Here is a 26,771-nt window from a genome sequence, read left to right as displayed (position 1 = left end):
TTTCAAATAATAAGCGTATATGTTCCCAGATAGAAGCAATCAGAACCAACTCGCAGGAGACTAATGTGACAAGTACAACAGGTTGCGATCTTAAATATCCACATTTGTCAGGACTCTTATCATCCCTTTTCGATCTTCATCGGAAAGATCGAAGATCTCTTCATTGGAGATCTTCGGTCTCCAAATTCCCCTGGCATATAGTCACATAATGTTAAGTATCCCCTGATGCACTAATTTCCAAAACTCAGATCCATCCTCCCTTCTCTATTCTCACGGCCACCATCTCAGTTTAATACTTCATTATTTCTCATCTGTACTGCTACAACGGCTCCCTAACTGGTCTTTCTATGTACATCCTTATCTTTCTTCAATCCATTCTTAATACTGCAGCTGGATGCAAACCCAAACCCAATCTAGTTGAATCTCTTCCCAGCTTAACTGCCTCAAGGGTTTGCCATTACCTAAGAACCCCCTTCGCTGCTTCATTTTTCTTCATTACATTTATCACCATCTGACATACCATATTACTTGTTTGTTTTGCTATCCCTGCTCCAACTAAAATATAAGTCCATACGGGCAGAGTTTTTGTTCACTGCTATGTTGCACAGTAAGCACTGAAATATTCACACATGAGTGAATACGTGAATGAATTAACTGACTGATGACCTACAGGCCAAAGTCTTCCATGACCTGCCAGCGCCTTCCTCTGTTTACTTCAATCCCACCTCTACAATATGAATTGTTTAGTTACCTAAATACAATACGCACTTTCATGCCCCTTGCTTTGCCATATGCTATTCCTTTTGCTTGGAATTCTCTTCACCATCCAATCAACCTGCTATACTATCAACCGTATTTTAAAACCGTCTCCAGAAAGCTTCCCCTGACCCCATGGATAGTTGCTCTTCCTTTCCTTTGTGTTATATCTGTACCTGTATTTATAGCAGCTCTATTCAAAATGTACTAGAATGTGTATCTCCCTTACTATTGTGAATTCTTTGAGGCCAAGGATTATTATTCATCTCTCTACTTTCAGTGTCTAGGACAATACTTGTCATAAAGCAAGTATTATATAAACATTAAATAAATTAACATATGCATGAGTATCCTGTAAAGGAAATGAAAACATGAAGTTTCAAGAAGTCACTCATCCAATTCCATGATGGCAACCAGTCATAAGATAGAAGAATTACAACCAAGGACATCATCTAAGGTAATCAGAGAGAAGGAGTTACACAAATAACATCACCAAATGCTTTCAAAATAAGTGACATACAGTCACACTCATACTTTATTAGATTTACATGCTGGCTCTTTGCTCCATTTATCTTCCCTTTAGACTCAGCTTTGCTCCTGGCAAACTGAGGCCCACCTAAGCAGGAGGGAGTAGAAGGGAGACCTTGGTTCCCCATTAACAATACATTAAGTAGATCACTCTTCGAGGGAGCTTTTGATGTTCCATTTAATGAAAGTTTTTATGTTCCCTCATATATTGAGTCAAACTTCAGAACAGTTATACAGGACTAGATTTTACCACTAGCCACACCTAAGTCTGAACCAAACCTATGCCAACAAGAGGTTACAGGTGTGTCTTCTAAGGAGTAGTCACAGACCAGTCACCTTTAGCCATGGGAACCCTCATTTGTTAGGCCAGTGTGCCTTATAAACACTACTATTTTTCTCTGACTGCTGCAGACCAAGGCCCCTAAATCCAACTATGAGGAACACCTGACCTACCTACTTAGTTCTAAGAATGTGAACATCATATCAAGGTACAGAAACATACAAAGGAAGCCATTGTTACATACATGAAGCCATTTAGGAAGAAAAAAGTTTTAAAACCAATGACGGCTAATACATCAAGTGAAGCCTGATGCCAGGATGGGATCCTTGATTCCTCCCTTCCCCCACTATTCAGTAACCAAGTTATAAAAAACTTACGTCCTAAAATTTTTTTAACAGGCTTGCCTACTCCCAATATTATGCCTTAGTTCAGAATCACAGTAATTCTCATCAGAATAATAGTCTCCTAATTTGTCTCCTTGTCTTTGGACTTCATGAAAATTGCATCTACCATTTCATTTGGTGAAGGGTTATATAACCGACAGTGCACTAAGCACTTGATCACTTAACTCTGTATTTTTGAATTCTCACAGCAATAGTGCAAAACAGGAATTACTGTCCTCATTTTCACAAAGGACTGATGCTCCAAGAAAGGTGAAGTGATTTGTCCAATGTCATGCAACTGGAATTATGTAGTGGAAATTCAAACTCAGGTCTTCCTTTCCAGATATTACATGCTAAACTGCTTAACCTTCTTCAATTCAGCCCCCAATGTGACCTTTCTAAAATGTAAATGCATTCAAGTTTTCCCCACATAAAATCCTGCAAACAAGACTGGCCACCAGCCCTCTCCTCTATCATTCTCACCCCGTCCTACCATACTGAACTCCCAACAGTTCTCTAATCTGTCTTTCACTGCTTTACCTGTGAACACACTATTTTTCTCCCAAGAACACTCTTCTCCTTTGGCAGGTTACTCCTAACCCAAACTTCAAGATTTACTCAATTCTTACTCTGGGAAGCCCCCTCCCCTTTACAAATACATACCTAAAACTGGGTTAACTGACCATTTGCTATGGTTATCAGCTAAATATCTTATCACAGGCTATTAGTTCCTTAAATAAATACTGTATTTTGCATGTAGCAGAGGAAGGGCTCATGAATGTGGAATTAGTGAATGAATTCACCATAAATAGTGAAGGTTAAGAACTTAGCCCTAAAGTTAATATGATGTGCTTTGGAATTCTAACCTGTACATCTGCAGCAGGCTTCCAAATCTGTTTTATTTCTTCATCTGTAGATAACTGCACCTACCTCAGACTTTGGAAAGGAGTAAAAGAAATAACTGACTTAACATGGTTTCTGGCACATTGACAGAACACATTAAACATCAGCAACACTTTTTTTCACTCTCGAAGTTCATCCACCTGACAAAGCCACATCTCAGAAAAGTTTTTCCTAGTAGCTTCCATCAGCACTTAAGATTTCTCCAAAAAACAGGAAGTCAAGATCTCCTAAAAACATCCTCATCTGCAGGCAAGGGTCTTTCAGCTTCTAGTTACACCAGAGCTCAGTAGCTAGCACCACCGCCTAAATCAGTAACTAGTGTCAAGTTTTTTGTTTCTTACCCATCCCTTTCCCCCATCAAAGTCAAAGACCATGCCCCTGAGCAAGCAGAATCATTAACTAGTGTCAAGTCTTTTGCTTCTTACCCATCCCTTTCCTCCCTCAAACTCAAAGACCATGCCCCTGAGCAAGTGGAAACCTGCCCCTTGCAAACCGGTCAGCACCTTCTAAAAACCATCACTTCCCCCCGCACCGCATCGAGACTTGCGTAAATTAGAAGAGATTCATCATCTAGTACAAACTCAAATCTTGGAAGATCATAATAGAATCCTTTCTATCCAATGGAAGACCTTATCTCCCAAGTATTAATTCAAGATAATGAATTCCTAGCATTCAATAAGAATCCAAGAAAAATGGTCCCCTTAAAGTCTTACCCAGTGAGAGTTCTTCATATTTGTTATTCTCAAATAGTGACCAAAACCCACCATTCCATCCCTCCCCCTTCCTGCCAGGGTCCAGGGTCTCGTCCACTCCCTCCAGAGATGGGTCTTCACTTTCAGCGAACAGGGTGCCTTTCTCCCACCCGTGTCACTTCCCTTTCCACCTTGCCCATGTCCTCCCACAGCACAGGCCTGGCCTGGTCCCCCGCCGCCAACCAGCGCCACAGAGCCGCTACTCACCGTTTCTTGGGGATGGTGCCCGACTCCTGCGCGGCGGGAGTGGCAGTGGGAGCCGCCGTGGCCGCCGACGCGGCTCTCCGCGCTTTGCACTCATTGGTACTCACAGCCTCCTGGGGCCGGCCCAGCAGATGACCGGAGAGAACCCGGAGCCTCCGCCTGGCACGGTCTCGATCCGGGTCCGGGTCTCGGTCCCGGTCCGCTGCAGAACAGCAGCCTGTGCCCACGCCCGTCCCGCCAGCTGCAGCCGCCGCCTCCGCCATGGCTTCCGCCTTGTGCCGCCGCCCGGGACCGCTGGGCGCGGGTGAAAGGTCAGTTAGAGCGGCGGCCCGGCGCGACCATTCGCTGCGGCGCATCCCGGCAGCCACCGCGGCGACTGGGCGGCGGGTGCCATGCGCCGGGAGCTTCACATTCTCTGCTCCCGCCCACCACATCCGCCCGCCCTCCGCGGTCACGCCTGGGACGGCGAGCACCTGCCAAGCAGGTGAGTTTGAGCTGCACCCGGATTGGCTCAGACTTAGCTGGGCTGGACCAAAATCCCAACCACAAGTGTCCGCGAGGTGTCCAGATACCCTGGGTGGTGTCGTTGGGTGTCCCCTTGGCCTCTGGAGTAGGTTTCTGGGGCAGACGCCTAGGACCAGGGTGCTGCTGGACCCGACAACTTAAGCAGGGCCATCCTTTTCCTGAAGGAGCTCCTGCTGCTCCCCTATGTTCCCCTCCCAGCAGCGTCACTAAAATAACTTGAAACTGACTCGTTGTCTGTAACCATTTGAGAAAATAGCTATCATTTTCTCATCGCCTACTTCGCGCCTGGAGATTCTCGTGTAATTTCCATTTTACAGTTGAAAAAACTGAGGCTCAGAGACATGAACTTGCCTGAGGGCGTAAAGCTGAGTTGCAACGGAGATTCTCTTTCATTACTGAATGCTACTCCCTTATTTACCTTATTGGAAGCAAAGTTTTTTATGGCTACAGATAGAATTACCTAACAGTTGTTCTTAGAACTTCTCGCTTGTCTACAAATTAACTTTATGGAGAATGGCACTTGGTGAAAATAGGAGGATCTCAAAAGGCAATGCTCCACAACCATCTTCAGCCAGTGGATTAGGTAGACTTTTTATAAGGCACCTTAAAGACCTAACCATAGAAATAAAATACCTTATTGCATAATATGCAGTTCAAAAATGAGTCTTGGGAACGGTAAGAAAAAGGGTTGTCATAAGCTTTCCAAGCCCAATAAAGTCACCTTCTTTCCAAATAATCACCTTTATAACACAGACTCTATGAAAGACATTCCAGGAGTTAATTTGACTAATACAAAAGAACTATTTAATAGTTCTGAAAAATTCAGGCAACAATGAGAAGGACTTGATTTGAATGCCAGCTTTCCAGATCTTAAGAGATAGTTCAGCATTAAATATCCAGTCTAGCTCTAGAATCACTGAGCCCCACTCTTGTGTAGCTGCTACTTTTCTCCATTGGCTATTTCAGATTGGATTAGGAGCTAAGAAAACAGAAAGGAGGAGTAAATTGCTGAGTGCCTGAAAGAGAAAGCCTCCTGAAGTCTGAGAGTTTAGCCACTTTAATCCTCAAGCTTCTTACACCTTTTTTAGATGTTACTAGAACAGCGTTGAAATACCAACTAGCACATTTGCTTGCAATCGCAAAATTCATATTTTTCTTGCCAAAATGCTATTATAAGCAACAACTTTCTCAGAATTGTTTTAGAATGAGACTGGTCTATTAATTTTTGCTTGACTCCCAGAGAGCTTAGCCTAACACTAGTGAGTAGTTAACTGACTTCTTCAGTGTTGTCCAAATTAAAATATGAATATGCTTCTCACCAACTCTCAGGAGGCAAAATTTATAAATTTTGCACATATCAACAGAATAACGAAAAGCCTTTTCTCCTGGGTGATGAAAAGGTTGATGTAAATCAAAATTATATACCAGTGGAAAAACTGATTTTTTTTTTCAAATATGTATACAGTAATGAAATACAGGCAGTAACAGCGTTTGTTAAGAGCCTATTATGTACCTAATTCATTACTATGTGCTATGAGATGGAAAGTATGTAAGTCAATGCCTCATCTACATGGCATAACCAGGCTGATTAGGAGTTGGGATATATGTGGGGGGGCACTATATTATACTGTTGGATGAAATAAGTGTGATGTGGGTGACCTTGGTGAAGTATTTCCTACCCCACCCCCACCCCCTCTCCTTACAAGAGCAAAGGCCAAGCAGAGTGTCTTGAAATTTATTTTAAGGAAGGAATGCTTCACATGAAGTGTGGTCCATTGAGATGTTTGTGATTCCCACATAAAGCAAAACTTCAGTGAGTATAACATTCAGGAGGGCCATCTCAACACACCTGTTCCTTCTGAGTCCTGACTTAGTCCTTAATAACATGGATCCCAATGGAGAGCAGACCACATGAGCATGGTGAACCCAAGAACATGAGGAATTTTAAATGGAATGACTTATATTTGCATTTATGACATCTCTTCCAATATGAGGAAGAAAAAAAGTCTAAATAGGACAGATTAGCATCTGAAACATGCACCATATTTCTTTACTGCACTGATTCCCATTACTTCCCTACAGAGCTGCTAAGTTATCCCCAAATTAAGGAATTCTTGCATTTTATACATTTTTATTATAAAATATAACAGACAAGTGAACCAAAGCATAAATTATCACAGATTGATCACCCATGTAACTTCCATCTAGTTCAAGAAACAACTTTTCCAGTATCCTGGAAATCCCTGTTATGCCCTCTCTCAATCTCTTTACCCTCCCTACCTGCCAGAGGTAGGCACCATCCTGAATTTTATAATATACATTTCCTTGTTTTTCTTATGGTTCTAACAATTAAGCATACATCCCTTACTTGTTTTTTGAATTTGTATAATCTTACAGTATGTTCTCTTGTGTCTGGTTTCTTTCACTCAACATTCTGTTTGTAATATTCATCCACATTGTGTGTAGTTGTAGTGCATTCATTTTCTTTGCCACATAGTATTCCTTTAAATATATATACCAGAGTTTATAATTAATGGACATTCAAGATGTTTCCAGTTTGGGACTATTGTGAATAAGGTTGCTATGACAACTGTATTCCAAAGAGATTGTACAAAATCTACCACAGCAGCATATGAGAATTGCCATTTTCTACTATATACTCTTGTCAGTATAGTTTTAGCTATTATATAGTATTATCTTAATTGTGGTTCTGATTTACATCTTTCTGATTACTAATGAGATCAAGGGTGTTTTCTATATGTTTGTTGACCATTTGGATATCATTGTTTGTGAATGTGTAATGAAGATACATCTCCAAAGTTGCCTTTTAGAAGCCTTATTATTTTTCCTTTCACATTTACGCCTATAGTTTACCTGGAATTGATTTTTATTTATGAGGTAGAGATCAGGTTTCATACTCCATATGAGTAGCCAACTGGTTTAGCACCACTTGTTGAAAAGTGTTCTACATTAACCATCTTTGTCATAAGTCAGATGTCCATATAACGTTAGTCTATTTCTGGGCTCTGTATTTTATTCCATTGATGTATTTATCTTATGCTAGTATCACACTGTCTTTACTATCATATATTCTTTTAGATCTTCTACATAAGATTATATCATTTGTTAATGACAATAGTTGATTTATTTCCAATCGTCATACCTTATATTTCTTTGTCTTGCCTTACACCAGCTGATTAGGACCTCAAGTACAATGTTGAATAGAAGTTGTGAAAGTAGCATCCTTATCTTGTTCCTCATTTCAAAGGAAAATCTCTCAACATTTCACTATTGTTCAAAGTGGGTTGCTGGTTTTTCTTTTTTTTCTTTTTAACCTTTTAGCAGATTAAGGAATTCCTTTTCAAATCCTAGTTTGTTGCGAGTTTTTATCATGGATGGATATTGAGTTTTGTCAGACGTTTTTTTCTGCATCTGTTGAGATGATCAAATGATTTTTCTCTTTTATTCTGTTAGTATAGTAAATTACATGGATAGGTTTCCACTGTCAACCAACCTTGCAGTGCTAGCATAAGTCCAATCTAGTCATGAAGTATAGCCCTTTTTATATATTACTGAATACTGAATACAATTTTGTTGAAATTTTGTATATAGTAAGGTTGGTCTATTATTCTTCTAATAGGAACAGGTCAGCTTTTGCTGGCCTCGTGAAACCAGGCTCCTTTGTTTTATAAGTCTCAGGAAGAGTTTGTGTAAAATTGGTCATTATTTTTCTTAAATGTTCATTAGAATTCACCAAAGAAATGGTCTGAACCTAGAGCTTTCTTTATGGGAAGGTTTTTATTTATAGACTAAATAGTTTAATGTTATTCATATTTTCTGGTTCTACTTGTTTCAGTTTTTGACAGTGTTTTTGTAGGAAATTATCTGCTTCATTTACTTTTTCAAAGGTATTGACATAAAGTTTTTATAGAATGTCCTATTACCATTTTAATGGCTGTAAGATCTTTAGTAATGTCCCACTTTTCATTCCCAACATTAGTTATTCTACTCTTTTTTTTTATCAGTTTGCCAGACAGTTATCAGTTTTATTACCTTTTTAAAGAACCAACTTTACACGGTGGCAGCATTGTAGCCAATGAAGTTTATCCACGGTGTGATTATTGCTCATTGAAAATTTTTCCCAATACTTTTTTAAGGGGCCAACTTTTGACTTTGTTGATCCTATCATATGTATGCTTTCTCTTTCATTAATTTCTGCAAATATTCCTTCTTGTTTCCTATCCTCCACCTTTTATTTTTTAAATTTCTTGAAATGAATGCCCTACTCCTTGATTTTTCACCTTTTTTGTATGTTTTCAGATATATATGTGTTTAGAGCTATGAATTTTTCTCTAAGTAATTAATTTCATTCATGTTTTCATAACAGTATTTTCATTATTATTTTGTTTCAAGTAGTTTTTATTTGTCTTTGAAAAGAATGATTTGTATTTGCTCTTGTTTTGGGGTACTTGTTTCCCAAATACAAATTTGACCTAATCATTTGTATTGTTCAAATCTTTGATATTCTAACTGGTATTTTGTCTACTTATTTTTATCAGTTATTGAAGTATGTTAAAATCTTCCACCATTATTATGGATTTATCTAATTATCCTTCTACTGCTGCTAATCTTTGCTTTCTGTACTTTAAAACTATATATTAGACATGTCAAAATTATATTTTCCTGATGAATTGAACCTTTTATAATTATCAGATATCCCTTTTTGTTTCTAATAATGATTTTTGTCTTAACTTTAGTTACATTAGCATGTGTTGTGGTCCTATCCTTTAACTTTTTTTAAAGTTTATTTATTCATTTTGAGAGAGAGAGAGAGAGACAGAGTGCATGAGAGAGAGAGAGGAGAGAGAGAGAGAGAGAGAGAGAGAGCATGAATGGAGGAGGGGCAGAAAGACAGAAAGAGAGAATTCCAAGCAGGCCCCGCACTGTCAGCATGGAGCCCAATGCAGGGCTCGAACCCACAAACTGTGAGATCATGACCTGAGCCGAAACCAAAAGCCGGACACTTAAAGAACTGAGCCACCCAGGTGCCCCCCTATCCTTTAACTTTTAATCTTTCTGTATCTATATATATTTAAATATGTCTTTTGTAAACAGCTTAGGTGATTTCTTTTAAGCAGTCTGAGTATAAAATATTGGGTCACTTAGCCTATTTAAGTTTAATTGACTTACTAATATATTTGGTATAATGGCTGAGAGCACTAGCCTCACTGCCAGACAGACTTGAATTTGAATATTGGCTCTATCATTGAGCAGATATGTTGTCTTGAGCTTGTCATATTAAAGTCTCTGGGCTTGGCTACTCATCTAATAAAACTGGAATGGTAATGACTACTTCCCAGGGGTATTAAAGGATTAATGAGCAAAAATATAGTGAATTTTAATTGCTATTATAGAAGTGAAAGATAGGCTCGTATAAGGATGACAGTCTTCCTAAAAAATACAATAGGTGTGAAAGGAAGAAAAAACAAGGTTGAATGGGTAATGTAAGACCAAATCATCAGAGCATTGAAAACTTAGTGGCAGAGGGGCACCTGGGTGGCAAACGTAGTGGAAGAGGGGCACCTGGGTGGCTCAGTCAGTTGACAATCCGACTTCAGCTCAAGTTGTGATCTCATGGCTCACGAGTTTGAGCCCCATGTCGGGCTCTGTGCTGACAGCTCAGAGCCTGTAGCCTGCTTCGGATTCAGTGTCTCCCTCTCTCTCTGCCCCTCCCCTGGCTCGCACTCTGTCTCTCTCAAAAATAAATAAAACATAAAAAAAAAATTAAAAAAAAAAGAAAAGAAAACTTAGTGGAAGATAAACACTTGATCTGGTGAGAGCTATTATAAGTTCTTGAGCAGGGGATTAGCATGGGAAAGTCTACTACTTTGGAATTCATTCTCAAGTGGAAGTCAGCCTACTGGGTATACCTGAAGACCTGTTGGCAGTTGTAAGAAATGTACCAGCAAATGATGAAGACCTAAAGAACTACAAAAGAGGTTAACAATGTTTCTGAATGACAGGAAAGCATTGGGCTATGGTTAGCTGACTGCTCCATTAAAGGAGACTGACTTAGCTCAGGAAGTGACAATATTTAATGTGAAATAGGCTTCCAGTGGTTCCATGTATGTTGCAATACTTTTCAGGATGTCACAATCTCATTAAACAGGTTAAGGAGAAACTGACTTAACTAGCCAAGTCATTAGGGTAGAGTTGAAAGTACTTTATATTCTCTTACTCCTCTGAATGAATGAAATTATTTATCTTACTGTGCAATCTAAAATTCTATTTCTTGATTTCTTCATATTACAGGTAGGAGTAATTTTTAACCTGCGTACCTCTCAGATTTGTTGTAAAATAATAAGTGTGCAAACATTTTGGAAACCAAAGTCAAAATTACTTTAAAATAATTATTTTCTTTGGCTGAATGGGTGACAGGCAATAAGGAAGGCACTTGTTGGGATGAGCACTGGGTATTATATATAAGTGATGAATCACTAAATTCTACTCCTGAAACCATTATTATTGTACTATATATTAACTACCTTGGATTTAATTTTTTTAATTGGCAAAACATAAGTAAATGAATAAAATTATTTTCTTGGGTACATATAAAATTAAAATCTGATAGTTATCAATTAATGCTCTAAAGCAGTAAACTTTTTTTTTTCCAATATATGAAATTTATTGTCAAATTGGTTTCCATACAACACCCAGTGCTCATCCCAAAAGGTGCCCTCCCCAACACCCATCCCCCACCCTCCCCTCCCTCCCACCCCCCATCAACCCTCAGTTTGTTCTCAGTTTTTAACAGTCTCTTATGCTTTGGCTCTCTCCCACTCTAACCTCTTTTTTTTTTTTTTCCTTCCCCTCCCCCATGGGTTTCTGTTAAGTTTCTCAGGATCCACATAAGAGTGAAACCATATGGTATCTGTCTTTCTCTGCATGGCTTATTTCACTTAGCATCACACTCTCCAGTTCCATCCACGTTGCTACAAAAGGCCATATTTCATTCTTTCTCATTGCCACGTAGTATTCCATTGTGTATATAAACCACAATTTCTTTATCCATTCATCAGTTGATGGACATTTAGGCTCTTTCCATAATTTGGCTATTGTTGAGAGTAAAGCAGTAAACTTTTAAAATTTTAAGTTTTTAGGTAAAGTATCTAGGATTTTTTTATGAACTTTAAAATTGATATCCCCCCAAGAGTTTTTGTTTATATGTATATTTTTAAATGTTTATTTATTTTTGAGAGAGAGAGAGAGCAAGCAAACACAAGCAGGGGAGGGGCAGACAGAGAGAGGGAGACACAGAATCTGAAGCAGGCTCCAGACTGTCAGCACAGGCCTGATGTGAGGCTTGAACTCATGAACTGTAAGATCATGACCTGAGCCAAAGTCGGACTTAACCAACTGAGCTACCCAGGTGCCCCTTGTGTTTATATTTATATCTACCTACCTATCTACTTATACCATATTAGATATTACAATTGAAAAAAATATTTAAAATATTGATTATTTTATGATAAACCAATATGTATGAGTCTAAATGAAATTCTTTTATTAAAAATAACTGTATTTCCCAGAAAAAAAACCTGAGAAGAATGGCATTCCTTTACATTTTTGCAAATTTCTTTAATACCTAGCTTAATAGAAGACAGCTGGATTTTCCTATCTGCTTCTGAATTCGATCCATTGAGATATCCTATGCCATGTAATTATTGGAAAACTCTACCGTTGTGAGAGAGTGAGAGTGAAAAAGACAAATAACATCTTAGTCTTACTATGAAAATAGTTTTGGCCCTGCAAGTGTTTCAGGGACTCACAAGGGTTTCCAGACCACATCTTAAGAACTGCTGTTCTGAAGTACAGTATTTCTATAGATGTCTGCTAAAATCTTTGCTGGGTAAGCCCTAGACAACTGGATGTGAGAAGTAGTTCTATTGCCATAAAGTAATATGCAGTGCCACTGTTGGTAAAACAAAGTTGTCAAAAATATTTAAGTCATAATTTTATATTTTGATACATTCCATATGAAATATATATTTTTAAATTTTATACAATAACATTTTGAAAGTGATTCCTACATTTTAAAATCAAATTTTGACATCCAATTCATGTGTGAGCAGAAACTTATTTCTGATGGGGCACCTGGGTGGCTCAGTCAGTTAAGTGTCCAACTCTTGATTTGGGCTCAGGTCATGATCTCATGGTTCGTGAGTTTGAGCCTCACATCCAGCTCTGTGCTGATAGTGTGGAGCCTGCTTAGGATTCTGTCTCCTTCTCCCTTTGCCCCTCCCCCACTTGCTCTTTGTATCTTTCTCAAAAATAAATAAAAATAAAACTTAAAAGAAACCGAATTCTTATAACCGGGGTAAATTAATTTAATGTGACTTTGTGACTAATGTGATTTATTAGTTAATCATTAATTTGATTAATTAAATTATTGATTTACCTTGTAAATTCAGGCTCAATCCTAATTTTAGGCTTACGCAGTTATTTTGATCATTGCATTTAGATCAGTAGTAAGGGTGTCCTGGGCCTATTGTTCCCAAGGTATTTTTTTTCTAAAGCTGCAGGGATCATAGCTTGGAAATTGGAAATTGTTGATTTGCAAATTCTAGCATTTGACCTTTTCATACTTCCACGTTTCTTAAGCCTTTCTCATTAGCCCATTTGTGTGTATGAACAATAGCAGTTAAGCACCCAGGAGCAAGAGATATTATCAAAGGAAAGTATTTTCTGTTGTAATTCAGGTACGGTGGGAATTGTTTTTTTTTCCATTGCTCAAGTATATTCTTTGGGGATAAAGAAATGAAGTAAGTCTTTGAGTGCACTAACATCCTCCAGAACCCCAAAGAGAGCCAGGTTTGAGGCTATTGTGGCAAAAGTCAGTGGTTTCCAGGCACCTGTAACTCAGCTAAGTTACCTTTGGCTGCTTCAGGATTGTGTACTTTTTTAGGAGTCCCTACTCCATATTCAGAAGAACTTATAGTGGAAATAATTTTCCTGGTTACCCCTCTATATGTGTCCCTCAGCTCTCACTCTCTACTCAACCCTGTCCCATTATTTTCTTTCCTGAAAGGGGAAGCCATCTTTACCCCCCACTGCCTTAGGTTATTCTGTAAGAAAGCTACTGTGAGTGTATTAGGGATGTACACACCTCTAATGGTCATCCTTTCCTTACCCTTTTACAGTTAAAGAAGTTTTCCCTCTAGTCTTACTGAACCATGGCACTACCTCCCAACACCAGCAATCACATCTCCTTGAAGCCTGAAGAGGTATGGAAGCTACTTTGAATCAAATACTTAAAATGATCTTCTAACTACCCATGCAGTGATTCCACTGCACCCCTAATATGCTTTTAAAAGAGCACTATCTGTTTTTGAAATCTGCTTTTTAAAATGGTGACGTATTAAATGACTGTATTTTCAGACAAAGATATTTGGTAGCTTCTTCATGCTCTTATTTTTTGTTTCTAATTTTTTAACAACCCTCTTTGTGTTTTTTTCTTTCTTTTAAAACCATCTTTTCTCTTTTGTTTTTCAACTTAAGTCAATATAATCAGAGTTAAAAAGAAGTTTGGACACAAAGTATTCAGGTCCAGTAAAATGAGAAAAAGTCATGGGAAGATAACCAAAGCTAATGTCAAGAGATCCCCCTAAGAGAAATGAAGTCAGGAAACACACCTCAAAATAGAGCCCTCAGTAGAACCACCAACAGACTGCAAGGCACAAATGTGAGGATGGTTGTTTCAAGGCCAACTAATTCTGTTAAAGGAGGACTTTTTAAAATGTTTTTATTTATTGTGAGAGAGAGCACACTCATGCAAGGGAGGGGCAGAAAGAGAGAGAGAGAATCCCAAGCAGGCTCCACCTGCTGTCAGCACAGGGCTCAAACTCAGCAACCATGAGATCATGACAATCGCTGAGCCTGAGATCGGAGTCAGACACTCAACTGACTGAGCCACCCAGGCGCCCCTAAAGGGCAACCTCTTTAAAATACACAAAATACACTCTTTAAGGACATTGTCTGACCCTCTGAATATAGTCCTCAAATGTATCCTCTGATCCAGCTTGTTTTAAGCTGGTGTGCAAAATAATGGTGCATTTGAAATGTTAGATAATTTCCCATTTTCCTTTTGAAGGGATTTAAATATCAGAAGATGGTGATTCATTTCTTATTTCTTAAAAAAAAAAAAAAGAAAAGAAAAAAGATAGGAAGAAAAAGAAAGAAAATGGCCAAAGCTACTGGATCAAAAGTAATTGCTTATGTGTGGTTGAGGATGGGGTAGAGTTGAAACTCACATAACTGAAATTTTAATTGTAGTCAGTTCTGGCCCTTTATTTTTATGGCGAGCCATATGGTTCGTAAGCAAGTTTTAAGTCCATCTATTTAATCACAGTTGAGGTTAGAAGAGGTTGCCTATGTAGAATAGGGTCATAGGGTGAGCCTCCAGAGAGCAAGCAGGAGGCTGGTAGAGGAGTGAACATCAAGAACCCTCCTATAGGGAGACAGTGCACCAGCTGGAAAAACATGACACCAGATGTAATAATAATGATGAAGACATCTAGGCCCTGCATCGGCCTAAGGGAGGTGAAGATATTTCAGTGAATGAGTTACTTTGTATGCTAGTTCTGGATGGTGATTTTAACAGGTCAGGGAAATCAGCCTTCAGTATCTGAAGAAGTGCCCACTGATTTGCCCTTTGGCTACTTAGCTACAAGTACATTTGCAGTCAGCATCCCAAGTTCTATCCGTGATTTTCTAAAGATTACTCCATCATTGAGGGAGTTTATTTATTATAACCAATCTATGATCTTAAAATGCAGGAAAAAATTTCAGAAACCCAGAATTACAGATATGAATACATAAAGCCACCATAAAATATGTGAAAATTTCATTTTGCCTTACAGGAATTCATAAAATATAGGTTACATAACTTGCTTTAAAATAAAAACATATTTCAGCTAAGGCACATTTTTCTTAGAACCAGTCCATAAGGACAACAGGTAAATTTCTGCTTCCCAGCTTTCAAATGGGATTATTAAAATTACCTTGTCTTGGGGCACCTGAGTGGCTCAGTTGGTTGAGTGTCCCACTCTTGGTTTTGGCTCAGGTCATGATCTTGCTATTAGTGAGTTCAAGCCCCACATCAGGCTCTGCACTGACAGTGCACTGACAGTGCAGAGCCTGCTTTGGGATTCATTCTCTCTCTCCCTCTCAAAAATAAATAAACAAACATTAAAAAAATAAAAATCTTTAAAAACAAACAAACAAACTAGGAGCTCCTGGGTGGCTCATTTGGTTGAGCATCCGACTTTGATTTTGGCTCAGGTCATGATCCCAGGGCTGTGGGATCGATCCCTGCCTTGGGCTCTGCACTGAGGGTGGAACTGAGGGTGGAACCTGCTTGAGATTCTCTCTCCCTGTTTCTCTCTCTCTCTCCCTCTGCCCCTCTCCCTGCTCACACACACTCTCTCTCTCTAAAAAAAATAAAATAAAAACTAATACTCAAAAGTAACTCTAAAATTGATAAACTGTGCAAATCAAAGAACGATTATTTATAGTAGAAGAAAAATGGACAGATGAGTGACATCTTCTCACTTTCATAATAGTTATCATGAAAGAAATAGGTTTTATGATAATTTTACTCATTGGTAAAAGAGACTTAATCATTTTTACAATCATTTGAATAATAAACTCTTTTTAATGGAATGAGTTTGATGCATATGACTATTCATTCTGAATCTAATAGTCACTATTAATCATTATCTCCTCCCAGTCCAATGGTTCTCGCAATATCCTACAATTCTGAGGTACAGATTCCTTTTTGAGTCCTCTTGATGTTATCGGAATATGTGGAATTATATTGTTGTATATTGAAGATATTTTCTTCCTGTCAGGGTAATTCATTGGTATCTCTTTACAGGAGATTTGGGGTTTCTGTTGTTGTTTGTTTTGGTTTTTTGGTGTTTTTTGGTACCACTCTAAGAATAAGGTATTTACTACATCCCCCCCCCATGAAATATTTTTTATTCTTTAACAGAGAATTAAATAGTTTAGGATGAAGAGACTCTCCTCTCTGATTTATACTGTATGCATAACTATGTTTATGCAGCCAAATTATTTGGGTTTTCCTCTTAGGTTCACTTTAGCAGACACTTTTTCCCAGGGAAAAACAGTGTTGTTGATCATAGCAGTAGGTCCAATTCCTTTCTCATGTATTTATTTTTGAAGAACTCCCACAGACTGGCTTGTCCTTAACCATAGGTAGAAGTTTATTCTATATGATTGTGTGTGTGTGTGTGTGTGTGTGTGTGTGTGTGTGTGTGTGAAGTGACAATGAGGGTAGTGTAGGAAACAAATGTTGTTTTAAACAAACATGAAAGAGAACGCTCGAATAAGCTAGGTAACATCTCACCAGAGAATAAGTGGTTAATATCAGATTCTTCCTAACAGCAAATTTTGATAGGTCAAAAATAGAGATACCACAAGCACACAGACACCTAAGAGGGTGTTAAGAGGTCAGGTAGAACATACCTACATCTAAGATCAGTCCTGTTCTCTTATCCAGGTTCTGCCTAAGGACAGAGCTCCCCAAAGACTTCCAGAGGAATCAAAATGAATATATGCAAATTTTCCTTCATCTTATGACTTCAAAACTATTGTCAACCCATTAAAACTCTTTTCCTTGTTTTTTCATTTAATAAAACCTAATTGTAAAGTCAGTTATATTTTAGGTAATTTTCTCTGATACCTAGACAAGACTCCTTGAGGCTGAGCTGCCTGAGTAACATGAAGGATGGTTTTCATTTTATTTAAAAAAAAAAAAAAAGATGAGAGAAAGATAAGTAAAAAATAAGATGCAATTTAAAATGGATATAAAGAGGAAAAGCATTCTTCAATTGTATATATTAGAGGAAGAGAGAGGAAAATCTCACACATACTCCCCAAAACAGAGAAGGAAAAGTGATTATAATTGACCATGTTGTTTTTCTTTTTTAATGGTTTCTAGGTGGTGGTTGTTTTATCTCTAAATCTTAAAATAATTTAGTTAGGTACAGCAGTTGGCTTTGGTGAAATAGAGTAGAAAGCAAACATTGGATCAGGGGTGGCAATGGCTGATGTATATTTTTAACTGCTGATTATATTTAGCATGAGGGTCTGATGTTATACAGCTGGCAATACTAGAGAGGGAAAGAAATGTGTTTTTATAGAGATAACTCAAAACTCTGAGTCAGAAGACCTGGATTGAAGCTCCACGAGTACTGCTTGTGCTCCCTTCTTTTCCTTACCTTTATTCACAGTACTTACCTTTTGGGTAGACATCTTAATCTTGTTTCCCTGTTGGGCTATTGTTAAATTTGGTTGAAGTAGTGCAAATGAAAGTACTTTTCAAAGTTAATAGTCCTGTAAAAATATCAGTATTCCTAAGAACATGTTGTTTTCATTCTATTTTACCCGTTGGAAGATAAACAAGGCTTCCTAAAACTAGCAAAAGGCTATTAACGCTAAAAAGAAGAGAAAGGACAATCCCAGTTTATTTTAGTTTTGATATACATAAAAATACTAAAACTGGGTGCTTGGGTGGCTCAGTCCATTAAGCGCTTGACTTTGGCTCAGGTCACGATGTCACAGTTTGTGAGTTCGAGTCCCCCATCAGGTGAGTAGAAGCTCTGCTTCGGTGAACACGTGCCCCACTTCTCGTGCTCTCTCTCTCTCTCTCTCTCTCTCTCTCTCTCTCCCTCTCTCTCCCCCACTTCCCCCCCCCCGCCCTTTGTGAGATTCTCTCTCTCTCTCCCTCTCTCTGTCCCTTTCTCACTTGCTCCCTCTCTCTCTCAAAAAAAATAATAATACTAAAACAAATCAATAAAATAAAATAATATATTAACCCATCAGGAAAGTACCAATTCCTTGCTAAGATAATAATTAAAATGGCTTCTTCAAGAGAAATGACACCAAATAGGTTCATTTTATAACATAATAACAGGCTATCCAAATAAGAGAAAAATAACAGGTAAGTCTGCTTCAGCCACAGTTCAAATGCTCACAAATATTTAATATGATTGTAGAAAAACTAATAAAGCTTTATATTCTATTTCACATTCCCTTTCTCAGCCTATGACTAATAATTGCTAATTGGTTTAGGCAAAGCTTTTGGCTTTAGCCTTAAGCTAGAGTGTTGAAGTATCTAGAGTGCTAAATGGAAAAAAAATTTTTTTAATGTTTATTTTTGAGAGACAGAGAGAGAGCGCAAGTGGGAGAGGGGCAGAGAGAGGGAGACAGAATCAAAAGCAGGCTCCAGGCTCTGTCAACACAGAGCCTGATGTGGGGCCTGAACTCATGAACCATGAGATCATGACCTGAACCGAAGTCGGGACACTTAACTGACTGAGTCACCCAGGCGCCCCTAAATGGGAAATTTAATATAAAATATCTTTTAAGTTGAAGATTCCATACAGTTGTAAAGTACACCCACACCCACACACACACACACCCCAAGTGTATTGATAAAACTGTCTACATTGAGTCTGGATTCCTTCATTCTCCCCTAGAACTAATTAAATAGGTGACCATTCCAGTTTGGTAGTTACACATCTGGTTCTGGTGCCTGACTGAAAGTTGGCCCAACACCAAACAACCATTTGGCATTTTCCAGAGGCCTATGGAATGTTCTACATTTTTCCCTTGGGCAGAAGAGGGGAAAAGAATGTGGATTGCAGGGATCTGCCACTTTGGAAATTTAGATAGTTGGAGGTTTCCCAGTGTAAATTCTGTAGGATGCTAGTTCTTCTGGGGACAGAGCATGTTTATATAGTTCTCCTGTCATAAATTTGGGAAACACTTCCCACTATAATTCTACTGCCTTGAAAAGTCACATTGCCCATTTACTTATTAAAGGTTCTGAAATTCTTTGCAACTTTGTATAATACAGTGTGTTCATCCATAGAATGATTTTCCCCGACACCTACTTATATCCCTTTGGGATACATTGACTTAATTTTAAGGTCCTATAGAGTAAGTGCTCAAGATATGGATAACCAAGGCCATCACCCAAAGAACAGTGATCATTAATGAATAATTTGGTGAATGGTGGCCCAAAATGGTCAATCTGAAGTGTAATTATTAATGTCCTGGATGAAGGTCATGGGAGCATATTCTTAACATTTGAATATGAGACTAAAGCTTAATCTGTGTAATCAAACCTTTTTCTCTTAGCCATAAATTCAGTCAGTTGTGCATAACTGACCCTTATAAACAGACCTAGAAAACCTACTGCACACACTCAATGTGCACATATAAATTCAGTGTTTCTATACGTGGAACCCATAATCAAGATGGGTGACCAAGGTTTGTGAGCTCGTTCCCTGCATGAAAGAACAAGAATTAATGATATACAAATGGTAGAATAGAAGAAGCAACGAGTCCATTACTTCTTGGTTAGGATGAAGGGAGGGTAGGGGTGCAGATTTATAAGAATGTTGGAAAAAGGAAAGGAAGGAGCTCAGCACATGGAAAGAACCACGATGCTTCCAAAGGTACTCCTGTATTTCTCATTTGAGAAGATGATAGGAAAGTTGTATATGGTGGAGGATGAGATATTAACAGCTGTGCCCTTGATATTTTACTTGAATTGGCAACGTTATAGGCAGATTTGAACACAATGTCATATTTGTATAAATGGACAGATTTTATACGTAAATTTTATGAGTTTAGGTATAAATTTCCCACCTAGATTTCATGAATAATCCTCACTATCCTCTTTCAGCTTTTTTTTAATCCAGGAAAGAACCATCTTTGTACATTTTTCCATTTTTTTTTTTTTAGAAGTGACCTTCTAAGACTGCATCCTTGGCATGCTCTTAGTGGGTGTAAGCATGCTGGGGGTGTTCAACAAACAATGAAAAAGAAGCTTAGATTAAAAGCGCAAAGTCAGAGTTAATAAGGTTCAATTCAGGACTCTGAAAGTCTGAGTTTCCAGCAAAGCCAGACCTCACTTGCATTGCTTTTAACCTGTGTCTTGGGCTTTAAAACATACTGGTTTTTGTTTCATTAATTTACTCGAGTAGTTCTGTTAAGTATTAACTTACAGTGCCAGCAGATTTCATTGTACTGAATTATCATGGAAATACCAAGTATTTTGAAGACATATCGGGTCAAGACATGTTTTGTTCTATTAATCTCTCTCCTGGCTGGGGAGACAGAGAACTTGCAGCAAACAGCAAGATTAGTGGATCACAAAACGAATTACTACTTGCTTATGTGAAATCATGAACTGTTTTCTCATTACTGTTTTCATGGTTTGTCATGCATAACATTTTTAGCAAGCCTGGTCTGAAATTTATGCCAGCTATTAGTCATTATTTTCTACAGACCTTATCAAGTCAGTGATATCAGCTCACTTCTTGGATATACTCGTTACATTTACAATCTCTGTATGGTCTATACCTTGCATAGTAATTAGTTTTACAGTCTTCTCACTATATTCTAGAGTTGCAACTTCCAAGTGCATGCATTGGCTGCACCTGCAATAAATAATTTCTTCAAATCTGCTGGTGCTGCCACTGTTCTTCTCAGGCTCAGATAGAAACCTGAAAACCATCTTTTACTTGTCTCCAGTCCTTCCACTTCCATTCTAACCATCACCAAGTTATAGCAGCAAAGGAATTGCCTTTTCTTCACTATTCCCACCACCACAGTTTATGCTGGGCCACATCTCCTCACTCCTGGTCATTATAACTTTCTCCAGGTGCCCACTTTTTAATTATTCTTACCTACATTACTGCCAGAAGAATCTTACTAAGGTGCCATATATAAAACCCTTTAGCAACTCTGACTTCTCCAGACTTCAGTGACCTCTACAAACTCAGAGTACCCATAATACTTACATCCATACAGGTTAACCCTTAAATATTTTCACATGGCTTTATTTGAATTTATTTTGCCTTCCTTGAGGAAAGAGAATTTGTCTCATATTTTCTTTCAGCTGCTATAGCCTTTAACACAAGACTCATCCAAGACCAACCCTCAGGATCAAGCACTGCCCAATTAGTACCACCTTCAATGTGCTGTATAATATTCTGTGCTACAGGAGGAAGAAGTATGTTACCATCCATTCCTGCATCATTTGCTCATCAGGTATTTTCATGTAAACTGTGTGCCAGGCACTGTGCAATGGATACAAAGAGATACAAGTCTTGCCTTCAAGTTGCTGGTGGGAGATTCCAAGAAGTACAGTGTGGTGAGGATAGAATAGAATGTGTGCAAATGCCTATGGGCACCCAGAGGAAAACACCGATAAATCAGACTGGGAATAGTAAGGAATGGAACATCATTCAAAGTGTGCTTCCCAGAGCACTAGTCTGCAAGACTCTCCAAGGAAGGAAGGAAGGAAGGAAGGAAGGAAGGAAGGAAGGAAGGAAGAAAAAGAAAGAAAGAAAAAGAAAGAAAGAAAAAAGAAAGAAAGAAGAAAGAAAGAAAGAAAGAAAAAGAAAAAGAAAGAAGGAAAAAAGTTTTCATGGTCAAATAAATGAGAAACCCTGGACACTGTCATTCCCTCTGCCAAAGAGCCACAAAGCTCATTAGCACACTGATGTCTTAGAGGAGTCGTGTGGTAAAGAAACCTGTAGAGAACCTCAGATGTGAAATAGAGATGTTCCAGTCATCAGGAGAAAAGTAGTGGCTGAGACCTCTAGATAGGTGAGGTCACTGAGGAATGGAGGGAGAACAGAGGACTGGGACCACGAACAAGGAAGATACTCCATTTAAACATGGAGTAGAAAAAGAGTGGCCCACAGGGAGACTAAGGTGAACTGGCCAGGGATGTGCAAACCCCAAACAAAGTGGAAAAACAGAAGCAGAGGGAGAAGAGAGAATTTCAAAGATGGGTTGACTAGAAACATCAGAACTCCAGAGGAAGACATTAGAATGCCCCCAGATTTAGCAATCATGAGGTTATTAGGGACATTGGCAAGAGTGTTATCAAGGAAATGGAAGGCATTGGGATTGCAGTGAATTGAGACTGTCAGGAAGTAGAGACAGTAGGTGTAGACTGGTCTTTCGAGAAAATTGGCTGTAAAAGGTTGGGAGTAATATAGCGAGGGGAAAGAGTTGCAACACTAAAGGAGGGTTATTTTATGATGAAGAAATTGGAACCTCTTTGTATGTGGAGGGAGAAGTCAATAGAGAGGAAAGATTAAGAAACAGGGCAGTGGGGTGAGAGGTGCTTCATAGCTGAGAAGACAGAGTAGGGAATGAATCACAGGTGAGGTGGAATTAGCCCCAGATAAAGAAAAAAAGAAGAAAAGATGGGCTAAGAGAAAAAGTTGTAGGTGGTAAGAAAGAAAGTTATTAGTAGCAACATTAATTAATATTCACTGTGCCGGGCACTGTGCTAAGTAGTTTAGATAGGTTGTCTCATTTAATACTTAAAATAACCATTTAGAAAAGGCACTAATATTATCTCAATTTTACAGATGAAGAAATTACAGTACAGAGAGAGAGAAAAGGCATCTCATCATATAGTAAAGATGCACAGTTGGGTAAAAAAAAAAAAAAAATCTGGCCTAACGAGTACTGTCTAGGAAGGAAGTTCTTCCTCAGTGTTCTCAATTTTCAGAATGAAGGCAAGGCTATTTCCTGAGAGTAAGCCAGGGAGTGGCAGGTAGGGATGTCTAAAGAACAGCATACTCACAATTAGAATACCTGCAGAGAAGAATGGGGGAGAGTTCTTCCTAAGGACACATTTGAGAGCCTAGCTAAGTTGAGGAACAAGCTTTACTAGAGACTAATTCCTATAACCTGTGACACTCCAGCCCATTCCACCAGCTCCCCCACTTGCTATACTAGGACCTAGATAACAGGGCAGAGAAAAGATAGGTTATGTCTTGCAGGCTCTTTGAGAAGAGATGCACACATCCTCAGAAGTGACCACCAGTAGATACAATTCGGTTTGCTCTCCTATAGATCTGAGCAAAGGGCTCCAAAGTACAGAGGTAAGAGAGCGATTCATTCCAATTGAGGGAATTGGAGAAATCTAGGGATTTGAGGGAAATTTTGGAAATATGGCTCTTGCCATATAAAATTGAGCAAATATCAAGCCTACTCTACTGAGAAATGAATTGACAGACCACAAAAGGAAGATCAAGTTTGGGTGAAAACCATAAGTCTAATTTCCAGACATGTTGATTTTGGACTTAAAAGTTATCACCTAAAGGCAATAGTTCAAGATTGTACACACCAAGTTACTGGCACACAGAGAAAGTGGAAAGAGAACACAAAGCTATCTCACAGTTTCCTCACAAATACGGGCATAAAGATAACATAGCCACTTGAGATATAATCAGAGTAACACAATGGTACCACTGGGCACTGGAGCACAGTTCTCTGGCAGTGAAACCACAATGGAAAAGGAGAAAAGGCCTAAAATACTTTCAGGGCATGGAGTGGGTAAAGGGTTACTGGTAGAGCCCTTAGGAGTGATTAGGAGATTGCATAAGGGGTCTAGAAAGGATTTCTGACTATATAGAGGGAGGTGGTACCTGGAAAAACTACAAAATAACAAACATTTCCTTCTTTCTCAAACTTGCCTGGAGCCAGCCTCACAGATTACAGCAAAATTATTCCAGGTTCAATATCTGTCGTAGACTCTGGGTCTGGAGTTCTCTCTTGTCCAGCAAGAGAGCAGATGCAGGATTGAAATGCAAGAGAGGCTAATATCCAGGAGGAGACAAGAGCCCCGAGTAAGGGTCCTTGCTCTGTTTTTATTAGGATCAGAAGGCTTAGAAGCGTGATGGATGTGCACAAAGAGACAATGAAATCGTGAACATTAACTCATGCGCGTGGGGGAAAGGGGATTTTGAACATATGCAGTGTTAGGGGTTTGGGTCAATACAAAACAAAGTCCTGGTGCCAGGCAGCTGGTTGTTTACTGCAGGCATGAGGTGCCACATCTTTTTATTTTAGCTAGCCTAGGGGACAAGACAGAGCATGCTACCTCAGGGTCAACAAAGCACCTTTCTTTTGCTAATTAGCTCTGCTCTGGGCAACTTTGCCCTTCTGTGGTCTATAGCCCTGTTTACCTGTTTGCCTATTTTGGTCCCTCCTTCCTGTGAAAGCAGCTTTCTGCTATTGTACTAAGTTGCTGGGGGGGGGGGGGGGTGTACTTCCACCCTTAGTACCTAATCTTGGTTACCTAATTTTGAATGTTTCCATCCTGAGATTTCTTATTCCTATACCTTTGTCCTATACTGGGGACCTTTGCCCTATTCACCTAATCTGTTTTACCTAATCTGGGATGTGTACATCCTGTGGCTTTCTATTTCTTTATGCCTTGTTAACCCATTCGTGCAAGCTCAGGGAATTTCTAAGCTTTTTCCCCACACAGTAGTAAGTCCAAGATGATTGGGCAAGGCCCTGAGGCACCAATGCTGTCCCATAACTTTTTCTAACCTCTGCCATCTTCATTGTCCTTCACTCACTGACATTGCCTCACTTATGCCTCTCTGCCCTAAAAGCCTATTTTTAACATAAAGAAACCCAAGAGTAACAAATTTGTAAAATATATATATATATATATATATATATATTTTTTTTAATTGTTTTATAGTAAACTCCATTCCCTGTGTATGTTTTTGCCTGATTAAATCCCAGGCTTCCATCTTAAAACTCGAACATGTGTGGCACGCCTGGGTGGCTCAGTCCAGTGTCTGACCTCAGCTCAGGTCATGATCTCACAGTCCATGGGGTCAGGCTCTGTGCTGACCAAGCTCAGAGCCTGGAGCCTGCTTCAGATTCTATGTCTCCCCCTCTCTCTGCCCCTCCCCTGCTCATGCTGTGTCTCTCTTTAAAAAAAAAAAAAAAGCCTCAAACGTGTAGAGGCAACCAAAGACTACTTTAGAAATAGCCTATAGAGGTGAGATGAGACAAAAGCCACATCAACCACATCTGCCAAGTGTATAAAGAATTGTTGGTTAGGCACCACTTCCTTTATCTACATTTGCACTTATTTTTAAACACAAACCTTTTTTCTTGGACACCGCTCACCATAACTTAAAATTACAGTAATCCAGTTGCAACTCCATCTAAAAGAAAACAGCTACCAGAATTCAGGTCCTAGTCCCAAACTTACTGTTAGCTACCTGTGCTATTATAGGCAGGCCAACCTCTTGGAGTCTTATTTCTTCATCTGAAAAATAGAAATAATACCTGCTCCCCTTCTTCATAAGGTGGCCCTACATCAAACCAGATATATATCAGATGGAAACATTATTTGATGAGTATCATGATATGAAAATAAGGAATGGTTATAGTTACAATAATTTTATTGGTAGCAGTGGTAAAAATTGTTATTAACAGTAGTAAATGTGAGGAGTTTATTTTCCCACAGTCTCATGGTACAATCCCTGAGGGCTATATACTAAGATCTTAACGTTAAAGGGCCCACCCATCTGTTACATCACTAAATTCAATAGCAGGCAGGGAGGGAGAAAGGGAGAAAAGGTGGTAAAAATAAAAGGAGCAGAGGGAGAGGAGAAGGAAGAGGAGGAGGAAGAGAGAAAGAAAAATGGAGACAACAGATGGAGAGACAGGGGCACAGGGAAGTGGGAGACACGAAGGAAAAGCCTTCCCTGACTGCTTTGGGCCTCCTGAAACCCCCTTTCTTAGAGTTACTAAGAAGTGGCTTTCAGAAGAGATTCTTCCAGAAGAGGTTGTTAAATTAATGTTCAGTGTAGAAAAATTGGAATGTGCCAAAAAAGACAAGGGAGAAAATAAAAATAATTTATAATTTCACCATCCAGAAAGATATGCTGATAATATTTTGTTGTATTCCTTTCTAGTATTTGTTTTTTCTTTAATGTTACACTGTTTGTTCAGTATAAGAAAAAGTGTCATTTGATAATTTCAACACTGCTGAACAAGAAATGAATAAAACATGCAAAAATAGAAGAGAAACAATAATTGCACCCAGTTAAACTGTGGGGAGTTGTACCAGCCTCCAGAACTAAGTATTTGAAGAAAGAAAGCAGTCGTGAGCAATCAGCAGAGTGGAGTGGAAAGTACACACAGGAGATTTTGTCCTACTACTGTCTTACTGTTACCTAACTCTGTGACCTTAGGGGTAGCATTTAATTTCCCTAGCCTTCATTTTCTTTATCTTTAAAGTAGGGGACTGTAACTCAACAGTTCCACAAACATTAGTAGGTGTTTTGCCATGTGGTGGAGACCAGAGATGACATGTAGGAAGTATCTAGTCTAGTCTTCTGGGTTTTACAACTTAGAAATGAAATTCAGGTAAAATTCTGTGATATCCCTGAAATGCCTCCTGAGATTTAAAAGAAGAGAATTTGCAAATTCTTGGTTTAATGGAGTAGACCAGATGCTACCCAAAATTCCTCATTCTGAAATTCTGTAATATAATGTCATCAAGAGCCA

General features: G+C 38.8%; 1 protein-coding gene, 1 long non-coding RNA gene and 1 pseudogene across 3 annotated transcripts in view; 2 read left to right on the top strand and 1 right to left on the bottom strand.

The window, feature by feature from the left end:
* Nucleotides 1–4,107, bottom strand: part of AGPS (alkylglycerone phosphate synthase) — a 148,803-nt gene extending 144,696 nt beyond the window's left edge. The window contains exon 1 of the mRNA XM_007083917.3: nt 3,810–4,107. Coding sequence (XP_007083979.3) covers nt 3,810–4,069 — 260 coding nt within the window. The 5' untranslated portion in view covers nt 4,070–4,107. The remainder of the gene's footprint in view (nt 1–3,809) is intronic.
* A 96-nt stretch (nt 4,108–4,203) lies between these two features.
* On the top strand, nt 4,204–21,740 carry LOC102962730. Of its 2 annotated transcripts, none has more exons than XR_001510503.2 (3): nt 4,204–4,290; nt 13,532–13,615; nt 21,325–21,740. It is a non-coding gene; the product is annotated as an uncharacterized LOC102962730 (long non-coding RNA). The 2 variants fall into 2 exon arrangements; XR_001510502.2 differs by lacking the exon at nt 21,325–21,740 and adding an exon at nt 16,912–17,004.
* On the top strand, nt 8,399–8,565 carry LOC122241600 (annotated as a pseudogene).
* Nucleotides 21,741–26,771: the final 5,031 nt, after the last annotated feature.

The sequence above is a fragment of the Panthera tigris genome, chromosome C1 (assembly GCF_018350195.1).
Source record: "Panthera tigris isolate Pti1 chromosome C1, P.tigris_Pti1_mat1.1, whole genome shotgun sequence".
NCBI lineage: Eukaryota > Metazoa > Chordata > Mammalia > Carnivora > Felidae > Panthera > Panthera tigris.
This window is presented reverse-complemented; position numbering and strand designations above follow the sequence as displayed.